Source organism: Lathamus discolor, chromosome Z (assembly GCF_037157495.1).
Source record: "Lathamus discolor isolate bLatDis1 chromosome Z, bLatDis1.hap1, whole genome shotgun sequence".
In the NCBI taxonomy this organism is placed as follows: Eukaryota; Metazoa; Chordata; class Aves; order Psittaciformes; family Psittacidae; genus Lathamus; species Lathamus discolor.
The window spans coordinates 74648428-74668885 of NC_088909.1; the positions used below are offsets into that span (position 1 = coordinate 74648428).

Consider the following 20458-nt stretch of genomic DNA (forward strand, 5'->3'; position numbering starts at 1 on the left):
GTGTGAGCTTGGCTTTTCTGTGTACAAGAGCAGTTGCGGGGCACCTATTTTAGTAAGAATTTATACTCTTTGCCCAGAGAGACAAGAGATGGACCAGAGGTGCACTGAATGCTTTTTAGAAAAGCATTTATTTTGAAAAATACTTTGGGAAAGTTTTTGCAAGAACTGTTAATTAGATCTGTAAGGGGAAAATTTAGTGTTAGAACATTGTTACAGGGGAGAGGAGTGATGGAAAGAAAGAAGTACCAAAACTTCGTAGGAGAAGTTATGGCAGTACTGATCTTCATAACAAAACTGACTCTGAGGAAAGACTGAATCTTATATAGATTAAAAAAAATCTGTGTTTAAGTAAAACTGCATTTTCAGACTGCATATTCCTTACATATCAGCATGCAGCTATGTAGGTGAAAATTAAGTTTTTTCACCTCTAACAGTTGTTTCGATTTGTATTCTGTGAATCTAAAAGATACTCAATTTTATTTTGCTCTTCCAAGATCAGACTCACAAATTATTATTTGGTAATGACTTGAAATAGTTCCATGTGTACATATGTTAACCTACAAACGTGAATGAATATTGAACACCAAATAAGGTAACACAGGATTGTAAGTAATACAGGACCTGCAGTGGTATACAGATATTGCAAGAGCTTAGTATTCTACCAAATAAGTAATGAAGACTAGTGGGTTACATCTTACCAATTTCTAAAGTAGCACAGAATGTTAGGTCACCCCGACAGAAATAGAGATATGCCTAATAATACTAGGGAATAATTAAAATGCACAGTTCACGGAGTTGTGGCTGAAGTCTTCAGTCTTCCTGTCCCATCTGTTCTTTTTACATTTTTATCTATAGTACTGCTTAAGTATGTAGTATTTATGTAATATATATATAAATCATTCATATCTTACTATCTCAGATCTAAGTAGCATTACAACACAATTTCCTTAGTCTTTTTGCAATCAAGTACGTCTCTCTTAATACTGCAGTTTGACAGTACTGCAGCATTTCCAAAATGTCACTGTTACTTCAACATGTACATCTGTCTCCTCCTTTGTAGTTAGTGCCTGAGGTCTTTGGCATGTACAATTACTTACCTCATGGCTAGAACGATTTTGACATGGGAAGTATTTTTGGCACTGTGTGAGGCATATTTGAATGACAAGTAGGCATCATAATGGAAGTGTTTGTCTTTCATAATGCTATGCAAGCCACATAAGGAAATTTCTCCATGCCTTTTCTGAACAGGTCACATAAATCTCTTGTAACACTTCCAATGCACAGAGCTTTGTGGTGCTGAGGAAAAAAGTTGAAACAAAACCTGTTGTTGTCCATCGCAGTGTCTAAAACAGTCTCAAGTTTTCTGTGCAAATCTCTCTTATTCCCTGGTCGGATTTTACAGAGGAGTTACCTAGTGCTCCATTAGCAGTTGAAAGATTATAGACAGTGGAGATTTAGCAAAGGATTAGTCAATTGGAGAGTGTGCATTATCCGGCCAGGCTTAGAACCGTGATTGTCTCTTCAATCATTTTCATTAGTGTCTTATTCAAAGATTGAGTTACGTAACAGTGACGTTTCTGGGGAATCTGGTAGGAGTTTTTCTTTGGTTTCTCTCTCCTAATAACTCTCCAAGCCTGGGAGAGGAAAAATCTTTACTTTTATTCTTCAGACTCAGCGTGTTTTAAAAAGCACCAGTGATAAGTGCTTCAGATAAGTGAAGAGGCATGACTTCAGTTGCAGCGTCTACATTTGGATGATAATTTAGCGTGGTGGAACTCTTGAGAGAGGCAGGATGCGGTACAAGAAATACATAACTATTTTAGAAGCAGCGATAGGTATTACTCCCCTTAACAAGAGGGAGCTGCTTCCTGAGGGTAGACATGCAAATCTGTGGCAGCATCCAGGGTAAGTGCTAAAAAACAATCAGTATGTAGCTGTGGGCAAACCTGTCCTCACCTTGAATCATGCAATTTTAAAACTTGTTAGCAGAAGAGAGTTGAGTCATTTATAAAACAGTTAATCTTTTTTTGTACCTTCCAAATGGTGTATCTCCTGCAGTTGTGGTTGAACTTGGTGGTTTCTTTGGAGATTTATGTGTACTTCTTGTCCTTGACCAGTAGAATAAGTAGGAGAATGTGCTGTTTTCAAATCTTAAGTTTGCTAAAGAACAGAAAGGATAAGCAGGTGTATACTTATCAGAATGAAAATTAAATGGTTGTTTTGTGTTTGTTGCTTAATACTAACCTGATGTGTGTACATGTGTGTTCTCCCTCACTGTCATTTAAGAAATACATAATTTAGTCCATGACAGAGCTAGCACCTTCTAAAAGTGGAAGACCATTTTTCTCTGTGTGTGCAACTGTTGTTCTTTGCCAGGAAGCAGGAGTTCATCATATTTAGGAATACTGTTTCCCTAAAGGAAAGCTTCAGTTACTATGAGAGAAGTAAATTAATGTTATTACTGTTCAAAATGTGAAATACCAAGCATTCTGGTTTTGTTAAAAAAAAAAAGTCAAGAGTGCTTTCTTGTACCACACAACTTGAGTATTAGGCTTTGGAAAGTTCTTTCTGTTCATGAAGGTTTCCCTCAAAAACTTACGTGTGTGGAAGGGGATTGTCGCTCTTTCCCTCCTGCTCCTGTATAAGTAGCATCAACTTCTTCACAGCCCTTCTAGTCTCTTTGTTGTACATTAGAATGTTTTTCACACATTGCAGAGGAGTGCAAAATGTCAGAGGCTTTTGTTCAAGTGCAATTAATGTTTCCGCTGGTTTGGAATAGTTTCATGTTTAATAAGACTTCAAAGAAGTAACATTGGCTGTTTGGCTATAACTGAACTCAGATTTGTCCTGTAATTTTTCCACAAGAGCACTTCCTTTTAGCAGTGGCAGCAACAGCAGAAGCAATTAAAATGCAGTTCACTGTATGATTTTTTTTTTTGCTAGTTTTATCACCAAAATAACAAAAACTAGTTTAGAAAATATGCTGATGCCAACAGTTTCCAGCCTGTCATGAATATAAGTATTCTTTAAGTTGGTTGTAAATTTCCTATATTGTGTTAATGAGTACTTGTAGGGCTTTTTGTTAAAAATCTGTCCATTAAAAGGGGTTCTTAGTACAATGTATTTGGACACAGGACATTGGAGTGTCCTAGACTGTGACTTCCTTTAATTGTTTCATGTAAGTTATCTACATGCCAATCTGTTTGAATTTTGCAGCCACTCTTTGCATGTTGATTAAATGGTACATGACTGCTCTTGATACTTTGAGAAGCTGGGTTGGAAAGTAATGGTACATTCCTGTAAAATTCCTCTTTGTTTTCAAGTAGGTTTGTTTGGCCACAGTCACAGCTTGAAACAAGCTGTCTAAAAATGAACCTTACTAACTGTAGTATTCATTATTCTTTTGTTTGTGACTGGGACTGCTTGGCTTCCATCTACTTCTGAGTATAAGTCAGTATCGTAAGTGCAAAAGACACTACCCTGTTAATATGTGGATTTATTTCCAGCATGCTTAATTGGGTATCTCCCTCCTTTCAGGAAGGGAGAGGTTTAGTTAATGTGATTGTTGTGCACACTTGGAATTCCAAACTGGTTAAGATGTATGTGGATTATGTTTGGATTTGCCATTCCAGCCATTTCACAAAAGCAGAAAAGCTGTTGTCATTGGACTATAATAGGGATCCCTTTTATATTTTCATTAAAACTTTCAGGGAACTAGAGGTTGGTAACCAACAATTGTGGTAAACTGTGAGTTGAAGAAAAAGTGCTATTCTTTTTTTGTAGCTGCAGAATGCTTACTTTATATAACTGGAACAAGTAAATTAATAACTCACTTTGCTAAATATTAGCTTATTGCTTGACTTCTGGAGGTACCCTGTCATGCTAATATAAAGAAAGTGTTTTAAAAATGTGTATGTGTTGGAAAAAAAACAAAACATGAGGCAGTTGCCAAAGCCTAATATTGAATATAGGAGATATAGAGATCCTCATCTGTCATTATCCCACTGCACAAATCCAGGTGCATGCTTAACTCATATGCTTCCTTTATTTCTCTTACTCATCTCCTAAAATTTAAAAACAAAAAATAGTGTGATGCTAGCTTCAGTGCCATCTCTTGAAAGTTGTGAAAAATTCTGATTAAAAACTCAGACTAAGGTGCTAAAGAAAGCCAGAAAGGCAAATACTTTGTTTCGCTAAGGCATTCCTTTCCATTTCCATATAAAAGGCATTACAAAGTGTGGGGGTCTTCTACTTCTGTTTTCTTTGGAATAATGATGAGATTTCTGTGACAAATCAATTTTCATAACTTTTGGCATCTTCATGCAGGGGCAAAGTGATGGCAGAATAGTTTGGACTTGGCTTGCTTGTGTAACTTTCCTGCAGCTTCCAGAATAGTGTTCCATGCACAGCCTGAACAATAAAGCTGATGTTTGTTCATAATATACAGCATAGCTCTTGCTGCTCTTTATTGTTCACAGAAACTCATATTAAGCACCCTTTTGTTGTGCGACTTCTGAAATCATGCCTTGATTTAAAACAGCAGCTGATTACTTTCAGAAAGATGCTTTTATGCTGGAAGAAGCAGAAGACAGGAAAAGACCTGCTAGCTTCACCAATGTGATGTCTGGCAGGTGCTTACATTTGTTTTTAAGAAGTTAATCTGCGACTAAATATGTTTTTTTAAATATCTTAGAAGTTTTAAGTTTGCTTTTTTAATCTTGGACCTCATTATGATTTTGCTTAGGAAAAAGGGCGTGCCCCACACAAGATGCATCAATAAAATGCGGGGTAGACTTGAAGATAATTGGTGAAGCTCTGCAGAATTCTTTCAGTATCTCTTATGGCTCCCCTGTTATCTATAAATGGGTAATGGGATATTAACCAGACTAAAAGAAGCAAGCAAACACCACCACCACAAAAAAAACCAAACAAACCAAACCTCACCCCCAAAAAAACCCACACAAAAAAACCAAAACCAAACAACCAAACACCCCCCCCAAAAAAAAAAAAACCAAAAAACCAATCAAAATACCCAAAAAACAAAGCCAAACATACACATTGGAGAGAAAAAAAGATTAAACCAAGCCTGTTACAAGTACAGCTAAGATACTCTTCCAGGAAAGTCTGGCTATATCCTTTTTTGAAGATGGAAGACTTTGGAAAGGTGTTCTTTCAGAGGAATTTAGATGATCAAGATGCATGTTTGTTTTATTTTAAAAACAAAGCCCAAAGAGCAAACCCTAACAATTGGCTTCTTTTTCTATTTTTGTCAAAAGTTCTTCTTTCATCTTAGTTAAACCATCCATTTTCTGTTTTCCTACATGGGATAATCAAGGGCTGGGACAAGGGATGGGGTGGAGGAGGAGCCCTCTGACATGGATGCTGAATGAAGGCTAACATACTGCTTGTACAGAAGAGGGGTAGCTGAAGTGCCGTGGAGCAAGGGAAAGAACTGAAAATTACATTGGGAATTGCTTCTTTTCTATCATTTGGCAACTGTTAAGTTACCAGTTGAAGTAATGGAGTGCATGTATCTGACTGTATCTTGAGCATAACCTCCGTAAGAACAATGTTCTTGCCAGTTTAACTTTTTACAATCCAATGCAAACTAAGCCATCACACTAAGACTAAAAATGCATTGCTTCTTGGTGTGCAGGCTTGTGTGAATGCCTTGTGAGGATAGTTTGGAAGTTTGCAGTATTGCTGCAAGTGTAAATATTGCTGAGTATCTCCTCTCTTTAAGCACTGTTTCCACTTGATTCCCAGGGAAGGTAAAGCATGCCAAACTAACCAGGGACGTGTATTTTATATCTTCTTTATATCTAGGACTTCAGTGTCCCAGGCTTCACAGTCATTCTTTTGTGATTATATATTACTGAAACGAAACTTTGTTTTTCAGGGAGCAAACGACTGCACTGCCATCTCCTTGTGAGTGGGACTGGGAGCACAGCTGTACATCGAGCCCAAAGCGTCTCACAGAGAGTAGGCAGAGACATTCAAAAATCGTCATTCCTCAGAAGGTACTAGTCAAGTTGCGTTAGTTAGAACTGACCATTAGTTTAAAACAACAGATTCTCCTCATGTGCTAGCCAGAATGTTCATTCTTTTATCTATGTTTTTAAAAGTTTTTAAGAAACTGTGGTTAATAGAGTAATGTGTTGAAATTGGAACTAATTCTCTGGACTCCCAGACCAATTAGAATGAGCACATGCACATTTGCTGAAAGCTTTGTGATGCAGAACAGGTCGCCAGAGGAGGAGAGATTCCTGCAGTGAACTCAGTATTCTGCTAAAGTTATGCAAATAATAATGCACAGGGCTGTACTAGTTCATTTCTTAGTTAAACAGGGGTAAAGAATGGATTTAATCTATGGTGATGTCCACAGCAAATATAAATATTTAGCATGGATTTGGGGATAAATAAATTCAAGCAAGGAGGGTAGTATTAATGGGAATTGCTTAGTGACTCAGTTAGAGTCCTGGGAAACAGAATAGCCACACACAGGGAGAGTTGTTTTGCTGCATATTTTCTTACAGTGTATCATTAAGGTAAATATAATCCTCTTGGCATCTTAACCTTGCTGTAGAAACCTTCTCAAGTGCTTCCAGAGAGAATATTAAATGCATCCTTAGTTTTATGTGTTGGTGAAACATGCTGGGCTTGTTTTTTTAAGTCATTAACAGATGACAATTTTAAGAGAGTTAAAGGTTTTTATGGTGGTATGTCACAGAGCTGTAATTGACTTCTATTATTGAGAGATTAATAGCTATTGCTGCCTTAGTAATTTACTTTGAAATGTGGAAATCATTTGTACTGTCTTTCTAATTTGTGATACACTTAATCAAATCTACTTACCTGTTAGTTCAGTGTTCTAGGGGTGAGGGGAGAGGGTGCTAGATTTATTAATTTTAGATTAATCCAGATATTAATTTGAGATTAATCCAAATCTAAAGACATGATAAAAAGGAGGAAATAGAAGTCATTATATAAAATAACAAACAGGCCCTGTTCGCTTAGGGCACTGTGTGTGCGAAAATGCGATACAAGAATATTAGTGAAGCGTAGCTTGGCAGCAGTGTCCCAGTTGAAGTCTCCAGCAAGCTCCCCTCAAAATGAGAAACTTTCAAGGATATGATATGGTATGCCAGCCTTACACCAGGGAATGTGGATACTTGCAAGACCAACTGTTAGTGAAAGAAACTCCAGAACTAAGTATCTACTAGAAAAGCTGCATCTAAACACTTTGCCTGTGGGCCCCCAGGAATTGTGGAACTGTCGAGTGAATGGCTGTGTCTATCTGCTTTTTTCCCTGATGATTGTTGTCACTGTTCTCCCTTGGACTCTGACCAGCTCATTTCAGTCCTTCCTGAAAAACAGCACTCAAAAGTGAGCATAGTACCTCTATCTGGGACCTTGCTATTACTGAATAGGACTGCAGAGCTGCTTTGTTTCTTAATGAGGTCGTCAGCAGGAGGTTTGCCAGGGTAAATAGGATGGAGAGAGGCAGAGCTTTGAAGCGCAGTTTTAGTGTTCTGAAGGACTAAGTTGGCTGAAGAACTGCTGTCTGGAGCTTTGTTTTTTAAATTAACCTCTGTATCAGAAAAAATTAACAGGAAAGTTTTGTGTATATTTTGTCTTGTGCATTCTGCATATTCTTTTGCTTGTTCTTAATAAGTATAATGATCTTCATGAGAATGGGATCTTTGTTGTGTTACCTTAATTTGAGCCATAACAGTTGGTTACTTAACTTGGTAATGTTTTTGATGTGGTAGGGCTTGACTTCAAGTGAGGGAAGGCACATAAATTGCTTAAAGCAGAAGATTGTTTCACAGCCTTGAAAAGAGTAATCAAGAAGTGTGAAGAAGACAGGAAGGAAATTAGATGTAAGCAAAATGAATGTTCAGACAGAATGTGCTCAGTGCAGTGCCTTCTGTTTAAAATGAGCAAGCTGGGGGTGGAGAAGAGATTTTTCTTTCAAGTGTCAATATGCAATTTTTTATGGTGTTTGAGGAGAAAAGCAGTACACACCTGTGTGATTTGGACCTGTTTAAACTACATTATTTCGTTCTTTAGAATAGCAGTATTAGGGTTTTTTTAGCTTCTTAAATTAATAGAGGTCAAAGTGCTTGTGCCAGAGAAAGTTGCTTCAGTTTTCATAGCCTGTACAGTAGAGTCACTGTTAAGTTCCTGTTTCACTCCCTAGCAGTAAGTCTTACTACTTCATTTGCTTGCCTTATCAGTTTAGTTTTTAAGACACTGCAGTGTAATTTAAAACATTGTACAGGTGAAAATGTGCTTAGAATAAATAGACCATGTTTCTTATTCACCCCACTATAGTTTTTATGGACTATTATCAAACACCTCTGCATATTCTTACACTATTTTCTATCTATCCTGTGAAATGTGCTCTACAGCTGTTTTCTAACTCACATACTCTTTGCAAAGTAGCAACAAACAGAACAAGCAGTCTTCTGGTTTTAGCAGAGTAAAGTTGTGATATATGAGACCTAGTAGATTTTTGAGAAAAATATACTATATCACTGTATTTGATACTGTTACTATCTCTAGTGCTTTTTCTAGTTGTTCAGCATATAACAGTGTTTGTCTGCATGTTTTAAATTTTGTTGAAGTGCCTAGGTAAATCTGTATGTCTAGGTTTAACAAAAAAAAAAAAAAATCTTACAATGAGAACATCAAAATAAGTGTCCGTGTGAGCCAGAGAGGATCTTCTTCTGTTGATCACCCCAGAAGAAATTGCATGAAGTGGGGGATGCTGTATATGTTGGTGTCTTGTTTCTTCCAGGGTCATCTGTGCTGTCTAAAATAACATCCTGAGAATTGCTGCTTTGAAACTTGGAAAGTGTGTATAGCTGTGCATCCTTAGATTACGCCAGAGACAGCCACCACACCAGACCTTGCAAGCTGCATATAGGTACAAGCTGTACTTAGGAAGTGGAGACAAGAGGCTGGATAATGAACATGTCGCTCTGCTTTAAGCTGGCACCTGAGTCATGTGGTAACCCAGGAATGATAGGCTAATTCAGGTGGAAGGGGACCTCAGGAGGTTTCTGCCATAACCTCTTGCCTAAAATGGGTTCAGCTGTTAGATCAGAACAGGTTGCTTGAGGCTTCAGCCATCCAGGGTTTGCAAACCTGCTAAGACAGAATCAGTACAACCTCTCTGCACTGGGTCCCTGGCTTGGCTACTTTCAAGAGGAGATTTTTTTTTCTCCTTATGTACATTTGAACTTCTCTTGTTTGAACTTTTGCCTGTAATCTCCTATCCTCCCACCACGCAGCACTGTTAAGAACCTGGCTGCATCTCCTCAGTCTCCTCCTGTCAGCACCATCTTGGTAGCACGCCAAGGCATTCACTTATACACATGGAAACAAGTGCAGGGATAGTATTCATGGCTTCAGTTCTTCAGTCCTCTCAAGATAGGTTTTACTCTGCCATATGTGTGCTTAACCCCAGTGGAGAGCTGCATGTTTGAACCATATGTAGCTCCTGAGCAGTGTGAGAGTCAGAGGTCAGGTACCTACACATCCTCTAATCCTGAATGTTGAATCTCTTAGAGCCCCGTTTACTACCTAGAGAAGCAGATGTAATTGGATTTATGAATCATTTAAGTAGGACTGGGCTGACTTACTTGTGTGATTCTGCAGGCTGATGAAAAACAGCAGTGTAAAGAGATTGCCTGGAAGGGAAGGGGGAAAGGTTGTTTGGCAACATGGTATTTTTAGAAACTTCTACAGTGCCTTTCATCAGAGGATCATGAACAGTTGCGTAAAAACAAAAGCAAAACTGACATCTCTGTACAGACAGTTCCACAACTGTACAAGCAGCCTACATTCCCAGTATCTCTTGTTGAAATCCGTTCTCAGTTTTTTAAGGAGGTTGCCTATTTGTGGTACTGTCTAGCAGCACTACTAAGTGTTGAACTTTAACATTTAAAAATAAAACAACCCAACAAAAAAAAAAAAAAAAAAAAAAAGAAAAACCCAAAACCAAAACAACACCCTGTTTGTTAGAGTGGCCAGTTAAAAGGCTCGATGGTGGGGAGGAGGCAGAGAAAACCTGAATCACGGGGAATCCTGAATTCTTGGAGAGAACCAGCAGTCTTGGTTGCTGCAGGCAAGTTGCTAAATAGCCTTACTTAGTTGGCAGGAGTAACTGTGAGAGGCAGCTGCTTGTTTTAAATTTGCATCCTGTAGTGTAGTGTTAAATGGCTCTTCGCTGTGCTGACGTTGGAAGCAGCACAACTGCTTCACTCACAGTAGCGTTAGAGAATTTCGGGGATATGTTCTAGGTTTTGCATGACTCAAGCTACAGCAAGTGATCTTTCTAAATCAGTGTTACAGACTGTGGACTGAATCTGATTGTAGGCAAACAATGTTTGCATTGATTACTTAAACTGAAAATCTCAGTGGGAAATGTGGTCACTAGAAGTTATTTGCATGTTTCTCATAGAGTTAATACCAATTAATCTTTCCATAGAAGTGAATTTAAAATCTCTACATACCCACGTAACACTTCATGAAATCCATATTACATGAAATACAGTTATTGCATATGCAGAGTAGCTGGTCCTAAACACTGCAGAGGACAGCTGCACATTTATAATCCTATTCATGTGATTCTGACATGATGTTAGTAGCCAGCCTCTACTTTTCATGATGCAGTATCCCTTCCAGGACTGATGACAACTGTACCTACATCTCCTGTTTCAAAGGGAGACACTGAGTGAAAAGTGCATGCAGCTATGCCTCCATACGCCATGAATTGTACAGAGATCTGCATAGACAGAACAGACCATTTTGCTGAGTCCCCCACCCCTCTTCGGCTTGTACTGCTGTCCCAGGTCATTTTTATCTGGTTTGTGGGTATTCTGTGTAAGTCACTCGTGATCCACAATACAAAGTCTTGTGGTGGTTAACAGAAGCTGAGTCAGGAGAGGTTACATTTAATTATGCATTTAAAGATGTGCGGCTTTGAGCTGCACTTCAGGGGTTTGGTTTCTTTGGTAAAACCAAGAAAAAAAACTTCGGAAGAGAATGGTGATGCTCCTGCGGAATAGCTGTTAGGTCAGTTAGGTGCTTTGAGTACCTCTTCTCCCTTTTGCTGCCACAGGAGGAAGGAGCTTGTACTGCCAGAGGAGTTCCTGCAGCTCTTGTCACTGGTTACACTGCTATTTTGTATCCTTCCATTTTTTGTTTAGGAGGCATTATCCTTCCCTCACAAGGTCTACTTGGTATCTACGTTGGGAGCATAGTTCAGTCAAAGGGCAAAAAGTACCCAGGAAGTCCTGAAAGTCTGTTCCTTGTGGTTGAATTGCAGGATAAGTAACTTGTAAATTGTTATTGTATGAACAGTTGCATCAGTCCATGTCATCAGTATGGCTCTCTGGGCATTTGTCCAAGCTTTAGTGTGAGCATGAGCACTAGAGGTCACTTACTGCTCACATTTGCAGGCTGGTATGGGATGATGTAGCTGTTTGTTTTGAGAAAAGAACTAAGAAAGTAGGAAAATGTGTTCTCTGTACTCCTGCAAGTGAGAAATTTTATGGACAAATGTGGAAAATATTTTGGTAAGCCACATGTATTGTTTTCTATCTGTTATTGCAAGAAAGTGAGTGAAGGCAAACTGATAGACCCTTATCAGGTGATGATTTGTGGTAAGGGATTGAAAACCAGCCTACTTTGCCTGCATCTGTGGTGCACTTACCTCAGGCTAGTTAAGTGTGCTAACCTAGGTTGCTGGGGAACTTAGCTCAGAGAAGTACAGCCTGGTAACCCCACTGCTAGTGATAAAACTGTGTGGCTTTGATAAGCACACACAACATGCCAAAAGGAGGCTTTAGGCCAAGGCACAGCTTTTGTCTGGAACAAGAAGTAATTGTCCTTTGTTTTGGCCAGGATAGGTGGACCCCTGCATTGCTCTGACTGGCACTCCTGGACTTCCCAAGGCTGTGTCTAGTGGGATAATGGAGTGCTAGCCCTTCGGCTTCTGCCGGAGCCTGTGTGAAGAGCGGTGGCTGTAGGAGGTTGGTGCTCTACCTTATGCTGCTACAAACTTGGCATTTGTGTTATGAGACTGCAGTCAAAGGGATCTAGTAGCTTCTCTTTCCCCTGTCCCACCTTACATCTGACAACTGCTTTCTTTGGAAGAAGTATATTACCATCTGGCTAAACACGAAACTTCATCTTGCTTCTAAAAACTACATAATCATCTGCAGCAAAATCCTACCATATCCAATCAAAGTGAAAACACCTATTTTCATCACATTTCAAGGAGGTAAGTGTTAGATGGTGGTTTTCTCTGCTGATGCCATGGCGTAATGTCCTATGCTGATGTCGCCAACCAGTTCTAGCTTTTTGTCAAGTTTCCTCCAGAGTGCATAGATGTGCAGAAGTGCTCAGCAGTGCAGAGAGTGGCGGCTGTTTTGCCTTGCTCTACTGAGTCTTGTGAATAAATCCTTGATGCCAGATGTTGTCACAGAACCTCTTGTGTGGGGAGTCTGGCCCCTTGTGCTTCATTTGTCCAAGTGGTCTTGACTTCAGTTGTATACTGAACTGCTAGTGTTGCAACAAAAGCTGGATGGTACCACTCACTTGTAAAACTGAGAGGAGAGACCAGCCAGCTGAAGGAAGAGTAAACTTCATGCATTAGCATTTTTGTGCCTTTTTCCCTCCAAATTACATACAAAGTAATACGCTGTTTTGTGTTCTTTTTTTAAAGCATTGGCTTAAGAAAGCTCTTCCCTTGCAATTTGTCCTCATTCTTAATTTCTTTCTTCCAAGAGCTGATTCAAGTATTGACTTGTCCACCCAAAATAATACAACTCCAGGAAGACTGTAGTACTGGGAAAGAAGTCTTTTATTTCTGCATACAGGTGTGGCTGAGCTTCTGTTAGTCTTCTCTTGTTTAGTGCTTTTTGTGACCGGTCATTTGTGCAAGCTCTTGAGAACACTTACCCCAAATACGTGCTTTTTGAAAATACGTAATTATAGCCTGAAAACTGTGCAGTTTGGCGTCTGAATTAATAGCAGCAATGTGGACTTGGAGACTAGTGTGGAAGGGTTGTTAGGTGGTGGGAAGGAAACCCAACCGAAGCTATGGACTTGGGGAGGCCATCAGGTCTTCCTAGAAACACACAAACGGAACAGGTAGAAATGACTGGCATGTTTCTGTGTGGCAGCCCTGGGCTGTGGATGCTGCCTGAAAGCCTCGCTTTGTCAGAAATGCTGCCTGGTCTTGGGCCACGGGTCTCATCTCTCTCCCGTTTACCCCGTGATAGGCGTCAGCCACTCTCTGCTGCCAAGGGCAGGAACACAAGAAATATTTTTGTAAATGGAGAATAACAATTCTTTTCTTCCCGGGGAGAATGAAAATGTTTCTTCGCCTTCCCGGGGTGACCGCGGGCTTGATTGGCTGGCAGCGGAGGGCGACCAGGCCCCGACAGTACAAAGTCGCTCTGTGGCGGGTTCCTCAGTACCGGCTTTGTTCCTGGCGGGCTCCGGCCGCCCCCGCCGGCAGCGGCCTGACCGGCTCCCTCCAGCCCTTCCTGGGCAGCGGGGGCGAGGCGGAGGAAAACCGTGCCCGGGGCTAGCGGCCGGGGCCAGGGGCGGCAGCGGCCTGGCCAGCGATGTTACTATGGGAGCGATGCAGGGCTCCGCCGGGAGCGAACCACGGGAGGCCGCAGGGGGGGCGGAGCAGGTCGGTAACCTCCCCGTCGCCCACCGCGCTTCTACTCCTGACGGGCTCGCCCGCTGGCACCCCCCGTCCCGGCCGTGGTAGCGTCCCCCCGGCAGGGACCCCGCGGTCGCGGGGGGCGAAGCTGGGGTGGGAGGAGGGAGGCGGCGCGCGCGTGCACAGGTGCCGGCGCGGCCGAAGCCCGCTCTAGCTGTGCCCTGGCGGCTGCCCGGGGCCGCGCGTGTGAGGGGCACCCGGTGCTCGCGGGCGCCGGGAGCGCGGCGGTGGGCCCCGCTGCAGGGCCGAGCACGGCCCGGGGTTTCCCGGTTAAATCCGCGGGGGGCAGGAGCAGACGGGCGGCGGGCCCGTGCCTCAGCCTTTGAACACCGGGACAGAAAGCGTAATTGTATGGTTTAGATACGGGTTGTGCTCGTTACGCAGGTCAGTGTCTTAGTCGAAAATACCCTTTTCTACGGAGAAACACACCAGGTTTGAAAAAAGAAAATCTTGTGCTTCCTGTCCCTGACACTTTTTTTCGTTTTGTTGGTTTCTGTGTTTTTGTTGGGTTTTTTGAAGACTGTTTAGTATTTATGGGAAAACATGCTGGCGTATTGCTGAACAATCTGTGTAGCTACAAAGGAGCTGCACTTAGGAGTGGGCAGCAGCACGTGTCAGGCCTGGAGAGGCAGTGTGGTGTGCATGTCAGCGTGCAGGAAACTGGGTTTGTCTATAGTCATCTTCCCAACCCCAGTAAAACTTGGACGGAAGCTATAAACAGAACTTACTTGAGCGTCACAGTTTGTCTTGTGGCCTTTAGAATAATTAGTAAGTATCTGTCCTTTAAATACAGTGGTTGTGTGTGTTAGCCAGTATCCCATATTGCACATCTTATGGGTGTTTATTGGCCATTAGCTAACTTACCAGTTGATACTTTCTTTCATACTGTTATTTCTAGTGTGTGTGGTTTGGGGTTAGTTTTCTTTTTGGTTTTGTGGTTTGGTTGGGGATTGGGGTTTTTGTTGTTTTGTTGGGGGTTGTTGTATTTGTTTGGGGTTGGTTTTGGGGTTTTTTTGGGGAGGGGAGTTCTTTTTGTGTGGGGTTTCTTTTTGCTTGTTTGGTGGTTATTCTTTAATAAATCACAAAGACTCTGTGGGTGATCTGAGAAGCTATCCCATGCTTATTCTAACCTTCAGTTATCTTCCTCCTCTCTTGTACTTGTCTGTTTCATCTCTTCTGAATCCGTCTTGTTAGCTTTTTGACACAGATCCCATTGTATCTGGCACGTTGCTGCAGTACATTTAATAAGTAGGTGTAATCATTTGCTGATGGTTCTGGTGAGAGAAAAATATCCATGCCAATGTGTCAGTGATTTGTCTTGCATGAGGTTAAAGTGTGTTGACCTGAGATGGACGGAAAGCCTAACTGTGTGTGAGCTATAGTAGTTACAGAGCTTGTATTTACAGGTGTACAATTTAGATGTAAAATTTAACTGGCTATTGCTTAAATACTTGTGAGTATGGAATGGTTCCTGAAGTAAGACACCTTGTAGTGTGTATCAGCAAGCAGTGTATTGGTAGACGTGCTATCCGTCTCCTTGCATGTGTTTCACGTACCCATATCTTTTGGACCTGTTTTTATCAATATTGCCTTTTTGAAGTAATGACAATGCTTGTTGGCTTGATTCAAAAAATGTGGGTTGTCAGGTCTCTACTGAGCACATGAGGTTTCTTCAAACTGTTTTAGGGTCTGCCTTTCATGTAAAGAAAGAAGAATTAAATGCTGCTTTTCGTCTCATATCTGAGTTCATGCAGTATGGAAGTAGGTCGTGTTGGCTATGAATTCAGTGGCAACTTCTCTGATCAGCAAAAAGGGATTTTTGGTTGACCTTTCCCTCCTGCCCATTGTTTTGAGACTGAGAAAACTCATGTTTCTTATGCATCCTGTACTTAAGTACAATTTAAAAGGGGAGAAGTTGTCAGTATGGCTCCTGCAGTGATTATATTCCTTATATTATGGTTAATAATAAACCACGAGCCTGTTTCTTTTATAAAGGCAACAGTTTGCTAAAAAGCTTGGGTTTTTTTGTATGTTTGTTTATTGGGGGGGCGGGACAACAAAACAAAAAGCAAACAACCAAAAAGCAAAACACAGACAGAAAAGTAATCTGGAGAGATACTGCCGCTACAATTTTTAGTTTCCTCTTTGTTTTTCTTAATAGGTTATGCAAACGATGTAAAATATATTACTATACTAGGAATTCTATTTTTCACGGCTTTTGAGTATTAGAACTGCAGACAAATGAGGATTCAGCTGACACTGGAAACATATTTAGAGTTCTTAGTGTAACAGAAAGTGTCAAGTTGCAGTATTTTCTTAGGAAGCTGATGTCATTGATGCTGCAGGAGTCTGTTTTTGAATGACCTGAACTGTATATGGTTTATGAGCCAAATAGCATAGTGCAATTCATTACTGTTAAAATTGCAAATGAACTTAATCACTTTGCATTTTAAAAACATATTTGGAATGCATTCTTACCATGAAAATGAAGAACTTGCCAAGGATTTTGTGATCTGTGCTGATAACAGACCTGTACTGCAAGTACCAGCCTTAAGGCAGAATTATGTTCCTGAATGTATCTTAACTGGAATGTACAGTGGAAACTAATATGTACATGCAATTATTCTTGATGCTGTGTAAGAATAAAACATCATCTAACTTAGTAAACAGCAGGAGAGGTGCCTTCATGAACCCTCCAGGCATCTTTATCCTATCTAATAACTTAATACAATAAAGATGAAAATGCTCCTTCAAGGCTGACAGTGGTAGTAGTTAACTAAGCAGGCAGATGATTGTCAGCAGCTTTCTGGGTGTTAGTGCCTTGCGTTGTGCCCCCTGAGATAATGGGAGCAACATCTTCATATATTCCACTCTTTGAGCCTGTAAGATCTGATAAACAATACTGCGTTAGTGTTTTACAAGTGCAGTTTGGATAAATGTTTCTTGTTAGAAAACCATGCTGTCAAGAAAGGAAAAAAAAAATCTTGAAAAATAGCTGTGCACTAACAGCTTCTTTAAACAGCTACAAAAAATAGTACACCTATCCATTATTTATTTATTACTTAATAATGTATGTACTCAGCCTACCATGTCTTCCCTTGCACATGTGTGCCTATTCTGTGGTGGGAAGGCATTTCAGATGCTCACCCTTTATGATTCTTAGACAGTATGAGCAGAATGTCCAGCTAGACTGTCATTCCGGACTCCACAAACAAAGCTGTGAGAGGCAAATTGTTGGCCTTTGCCTGAACTGAACAGTGCTTGGCACTAATTGCTCTTCTTTCTACGCTCTAGCACTGCAAAAATCTGCCGGATAATGTGGGTTTCTTCTAGTGACCAGGGCTGAGGATTCTTTTGTCAGTGTTGCAGAAGTTTTTTGAAAATTTGCAGAGCAGAATGAAAAACAGATTACATTTTTTATTACACTCTTTTGCCAAGTAACTTTTATTCCAGAAATAAAGTGGTCAGTAGTTTTGATTATTCTGTTCATAAAGTTGATACATTTTTAAAGCAATTGAAGTAGCACGGTTGATTGGTAGGATAGCATGTATGCATGTGCTTCTTAGATGATGCCATCAGAACTCCTGTTCGTGTGTCGAACTGTACTTGCATTGTTTTGTCTGTGGGCTAATAATTACAGTTTGGCTGTAAATTTTTATTTTCTAGCGCTTTGTTTCCTAAAAGTCTTGCTGTTCAGTGTCGAAGCAGGGACGCTGTTTCTGACCCGGTACTTCAGCAGGAGCTCCTTTGCAGTGCTTTACCTTAGAATGATGTTACAGTAGATCTCATTGCAAACAAACAGGCTCAGACTTTTAAAGACGTGGTATTGATTGCAGATGGATGCCTGCTGACCTTTCCAATAGCTGCTATACACTCAGAGCCCCTCTGGCAGTCATGCTTCACAGGCTATTGGTGTGCGGTGCCCCATACACCTAAAAGGTTTAAGGGTTATATAGGTTAAGATGGGAGAAGAAGTTGGGGAGATCTTCGGTCATCTGCCTTAGACACACTTGTCAAGCTTGTCATGTAAAACATGGGAGGCCCTGCACCAGAGTACTGTTGGTTGCTTTGGTGTATGTCAAATTCTTATACTCTGACATATGGGGATGCCTTGAGTATGTTTTGTTGTTTTCTTGTAGGGCTTTTAATTTTTTTTTCAGTTTACTATGATGCCTTTTTAATTTTAGCATTGCTGTGGTGTTAAGTATAGAATTTCATTCATTAAACTTAATCCATTAACTGCCTGTTATAATAATTTGACATAATTTTCCATTCTTTCCCAATTTTTTTTTCCTGCTTTACCTTGTAGAAGCTAATAGACACATTCCTAATGTTTTCTGCTGCAATAAGGATGAACTAAAACTCTTGGATCACAATGATTTGAAAAGGGATAAAATTTCTCTTACCTTTTTGTAAGGCTTGTTTGTTTGTAGACAGGTATATAACTTCTTTTTCTTTCAGATGGAAAAAAAACAGAGCACTTTGTTGTCACGGTTTGCTTCTGCTTTATGCATCAGAAGGCCCTTAAAATGCATAGTGCTCTTTTACGTGGCTCAGACCACAACGAGAAGACTTTCTGGTGTGAATGAACTTTCAGTTGCTACCAAAGTGAGCTTTGCTCTGGGTGGTAACTTAATGTAAATGTTTATGATTCTGAGATGTTTGATTTCCTTTTAGCCAAATATGCAAACAGATTCTCTTGTTTTTCTTTTCCAGTTCTTTTCAAAGCCTCATGTGGTTTATGAAAGTGACTTACAGTTACAAAAGGAGGAATAAAATTTGATCTGTCACTTGCTGATTTGGTTCTGGTAGTTTATTCTTTGTGTTCTTCAGTTTACAGTTCAGTGGAAATAGCACTGTTCCATAGGGCTGTGTCAGTTTGGTTTCATTTAATGGTTGAAGCAAAGCCCAGAGTTTCCTTACGTTGGTGTTACATACCTGTGAAGTGTTGACTTGGTAGAGAGATTGCATCAAGGGCTTCATTTTCAAGTTGTTCTGCTGGTGTGCTTTCAAGTGAAGCAAGAATGGTTGCAGATAAACTTGGATTAGTGCTTTGGGAATGAATCAGCAAAGTGAAAGTTACTATCTCAGTACTAAAGAAAAGGGACAGCTGATTTCACCTCCCTGCACCTTATGTTGATTTGTAAGTGATTGTTTGCTGTCATTAACGCTATAGATAGGAATAATTTCTATGTGAATTGGGGGGTGTTTGAAATGGCCTCCATAATTGCGTGTTGAGATTTAGCAAAGTCATGCACGTAACTGCATGGGATACTTCAGCTTCACATCCAAATCTGCAAAAGGATGGAGGAGTGAATTTTACTTTCGTTTTACCACTGTCATCTGCCCATGTGTTGCTCTCTTAATGAGGTTTCTGAGTGTCATCAGATAAATGGTAAGTTTCAGTGTAACACAGCTGTGTATAGGTTGCTGGTGATACTGTCCCAGAAAATTTCAGAGCTGCGGGGAGCATTTGTGCTTAGTTTTATTGTTTGAGGAAGGAACTGTACTCCTTTGGAGGCCCTGAGGAGGAAAACGCTGTGAGCAAAGGGATTCTGAATGTTTTACTGGAGCAGGTGCAGCTGGATTAATCCACTGTCTCATAGTAATTGAGATGTTGGGAGGGACTTGGTGATGTTTTGTTTGTTTGCTGTTTCCTCTTATTCCAAATGTATTGGCAGGAGTATCAATGTAAGACATACCCTTCATACGCAATTCCCAGATTTTTATTTACATTTGTGCATTCCGCTCTGTATGACAGGAAAATTACTGAACCCCCTTTTGCAACAGGTTTTGCTTTAGTTTTATCATGTCCTGTGTATGCCTAAAGCTTAGGGGTAAACTTCAGCTGTGCTTTCTGGCACAACTGAGTGGGCTGTTGAGACATCTTGAGAGGGAGAGGCGAGTTGCTTTTGGAACCTGCAGGCAGGAGTATGGTAGTAGAAAAGGAATGCAGAGCGCTGTGACTGGTGTGACTAGAAAACACATAGAGATGGCTAATAAATCCAGCTGGCTGTTTTGGCGTGTATCTGAATGCTGCTGAACTTCAGGCTTAAAGCTCAAACCAGCTTAATTTTATAGAGATGTGATATAATTTGAATTTTCAATTTTTAACCTTTAACAGAAATTTGAATTACTTTCTTACTGTTATGGAGATTTAAATGCATTTGGAGCTTTTATTTGTCTGCCTTGTGTTGTATCAAACATTCTGTTTGACATTTCTGTTTTGTGGGGTTAGTGATATGGCATTGTAGTTGTATGGAATTTTGCATTGTTTTATGGAGTTTTAGTCTTAGATGTGGTCAAGTGTACTAGTAACATTTATGTATTAGCACAGATCCGTATTCAAGTTTATTTCCATTGGTCACGAAAAGAAAACTAATGTGACAATCCTACTGCTACAGGAATGCTCAAACAAGATTAAAATGCTTCCAGGAATACAGCATACCATTCTTCTATTAATAGAATTAGAACAAAGGATACTGGAAACCTTAAGAGGGGAAGAAAATCTGGTTTGGGATGAAGCTCAGAAGCTAACAATTGTATTGTTTGAATTGTCTTCCATTTGTGACTAGATGATTAAATATATATGCTGCCCTGACTGGATTTTATACCAGCAATTAATTAGCCTTTTAGAAGCAGGTGAGAGGAAGCAGTAGACAGGTATCCAGCTTGTTTTTCTCAGATTCAGGAGGTGTAAGTGTTGAA

At 40.3% G+C, this 20458-nt stretch overlaps 1 protein-coding gene across 6 annotated transcripts in view; it reads left to right on the forward strand.

Annotated features, from left to right (window-relative positions):
- TJP2 (tight junction protein 2) overlaps positions 1 to 20458 on the forward strand; it is a 66589-nt gene that overhangs the window by 7116 nt on the left and 39015 nt on the right. For 2 of the 6 annotated variants that reach the window (XM_065664005.1, XM_065664004.1), the window contains exon 2: positions 5900 to 6020. The exons of 2 other annotated variants lie outside the window; for them this stretch is intronic. Coding sequence is in view for 1 of the 4 variants with exons in the window: in XM_065664003.1 (XP_065520075.1) it covers positions 13655 to 13717 (63 nt within the window). In the remaining 3 variants the exon portion in view is untranslated. Of the gene's footprint in view, positions 1 to 5899; positions 6021 to 11950; positions 12045 to 13556; positions 13718 to 20458 lie in introns of those variants that run through there. 2 more of the 6 variants (XM_065664006.1, XM_065664003.1) reach the window with 2 other exon arrangements.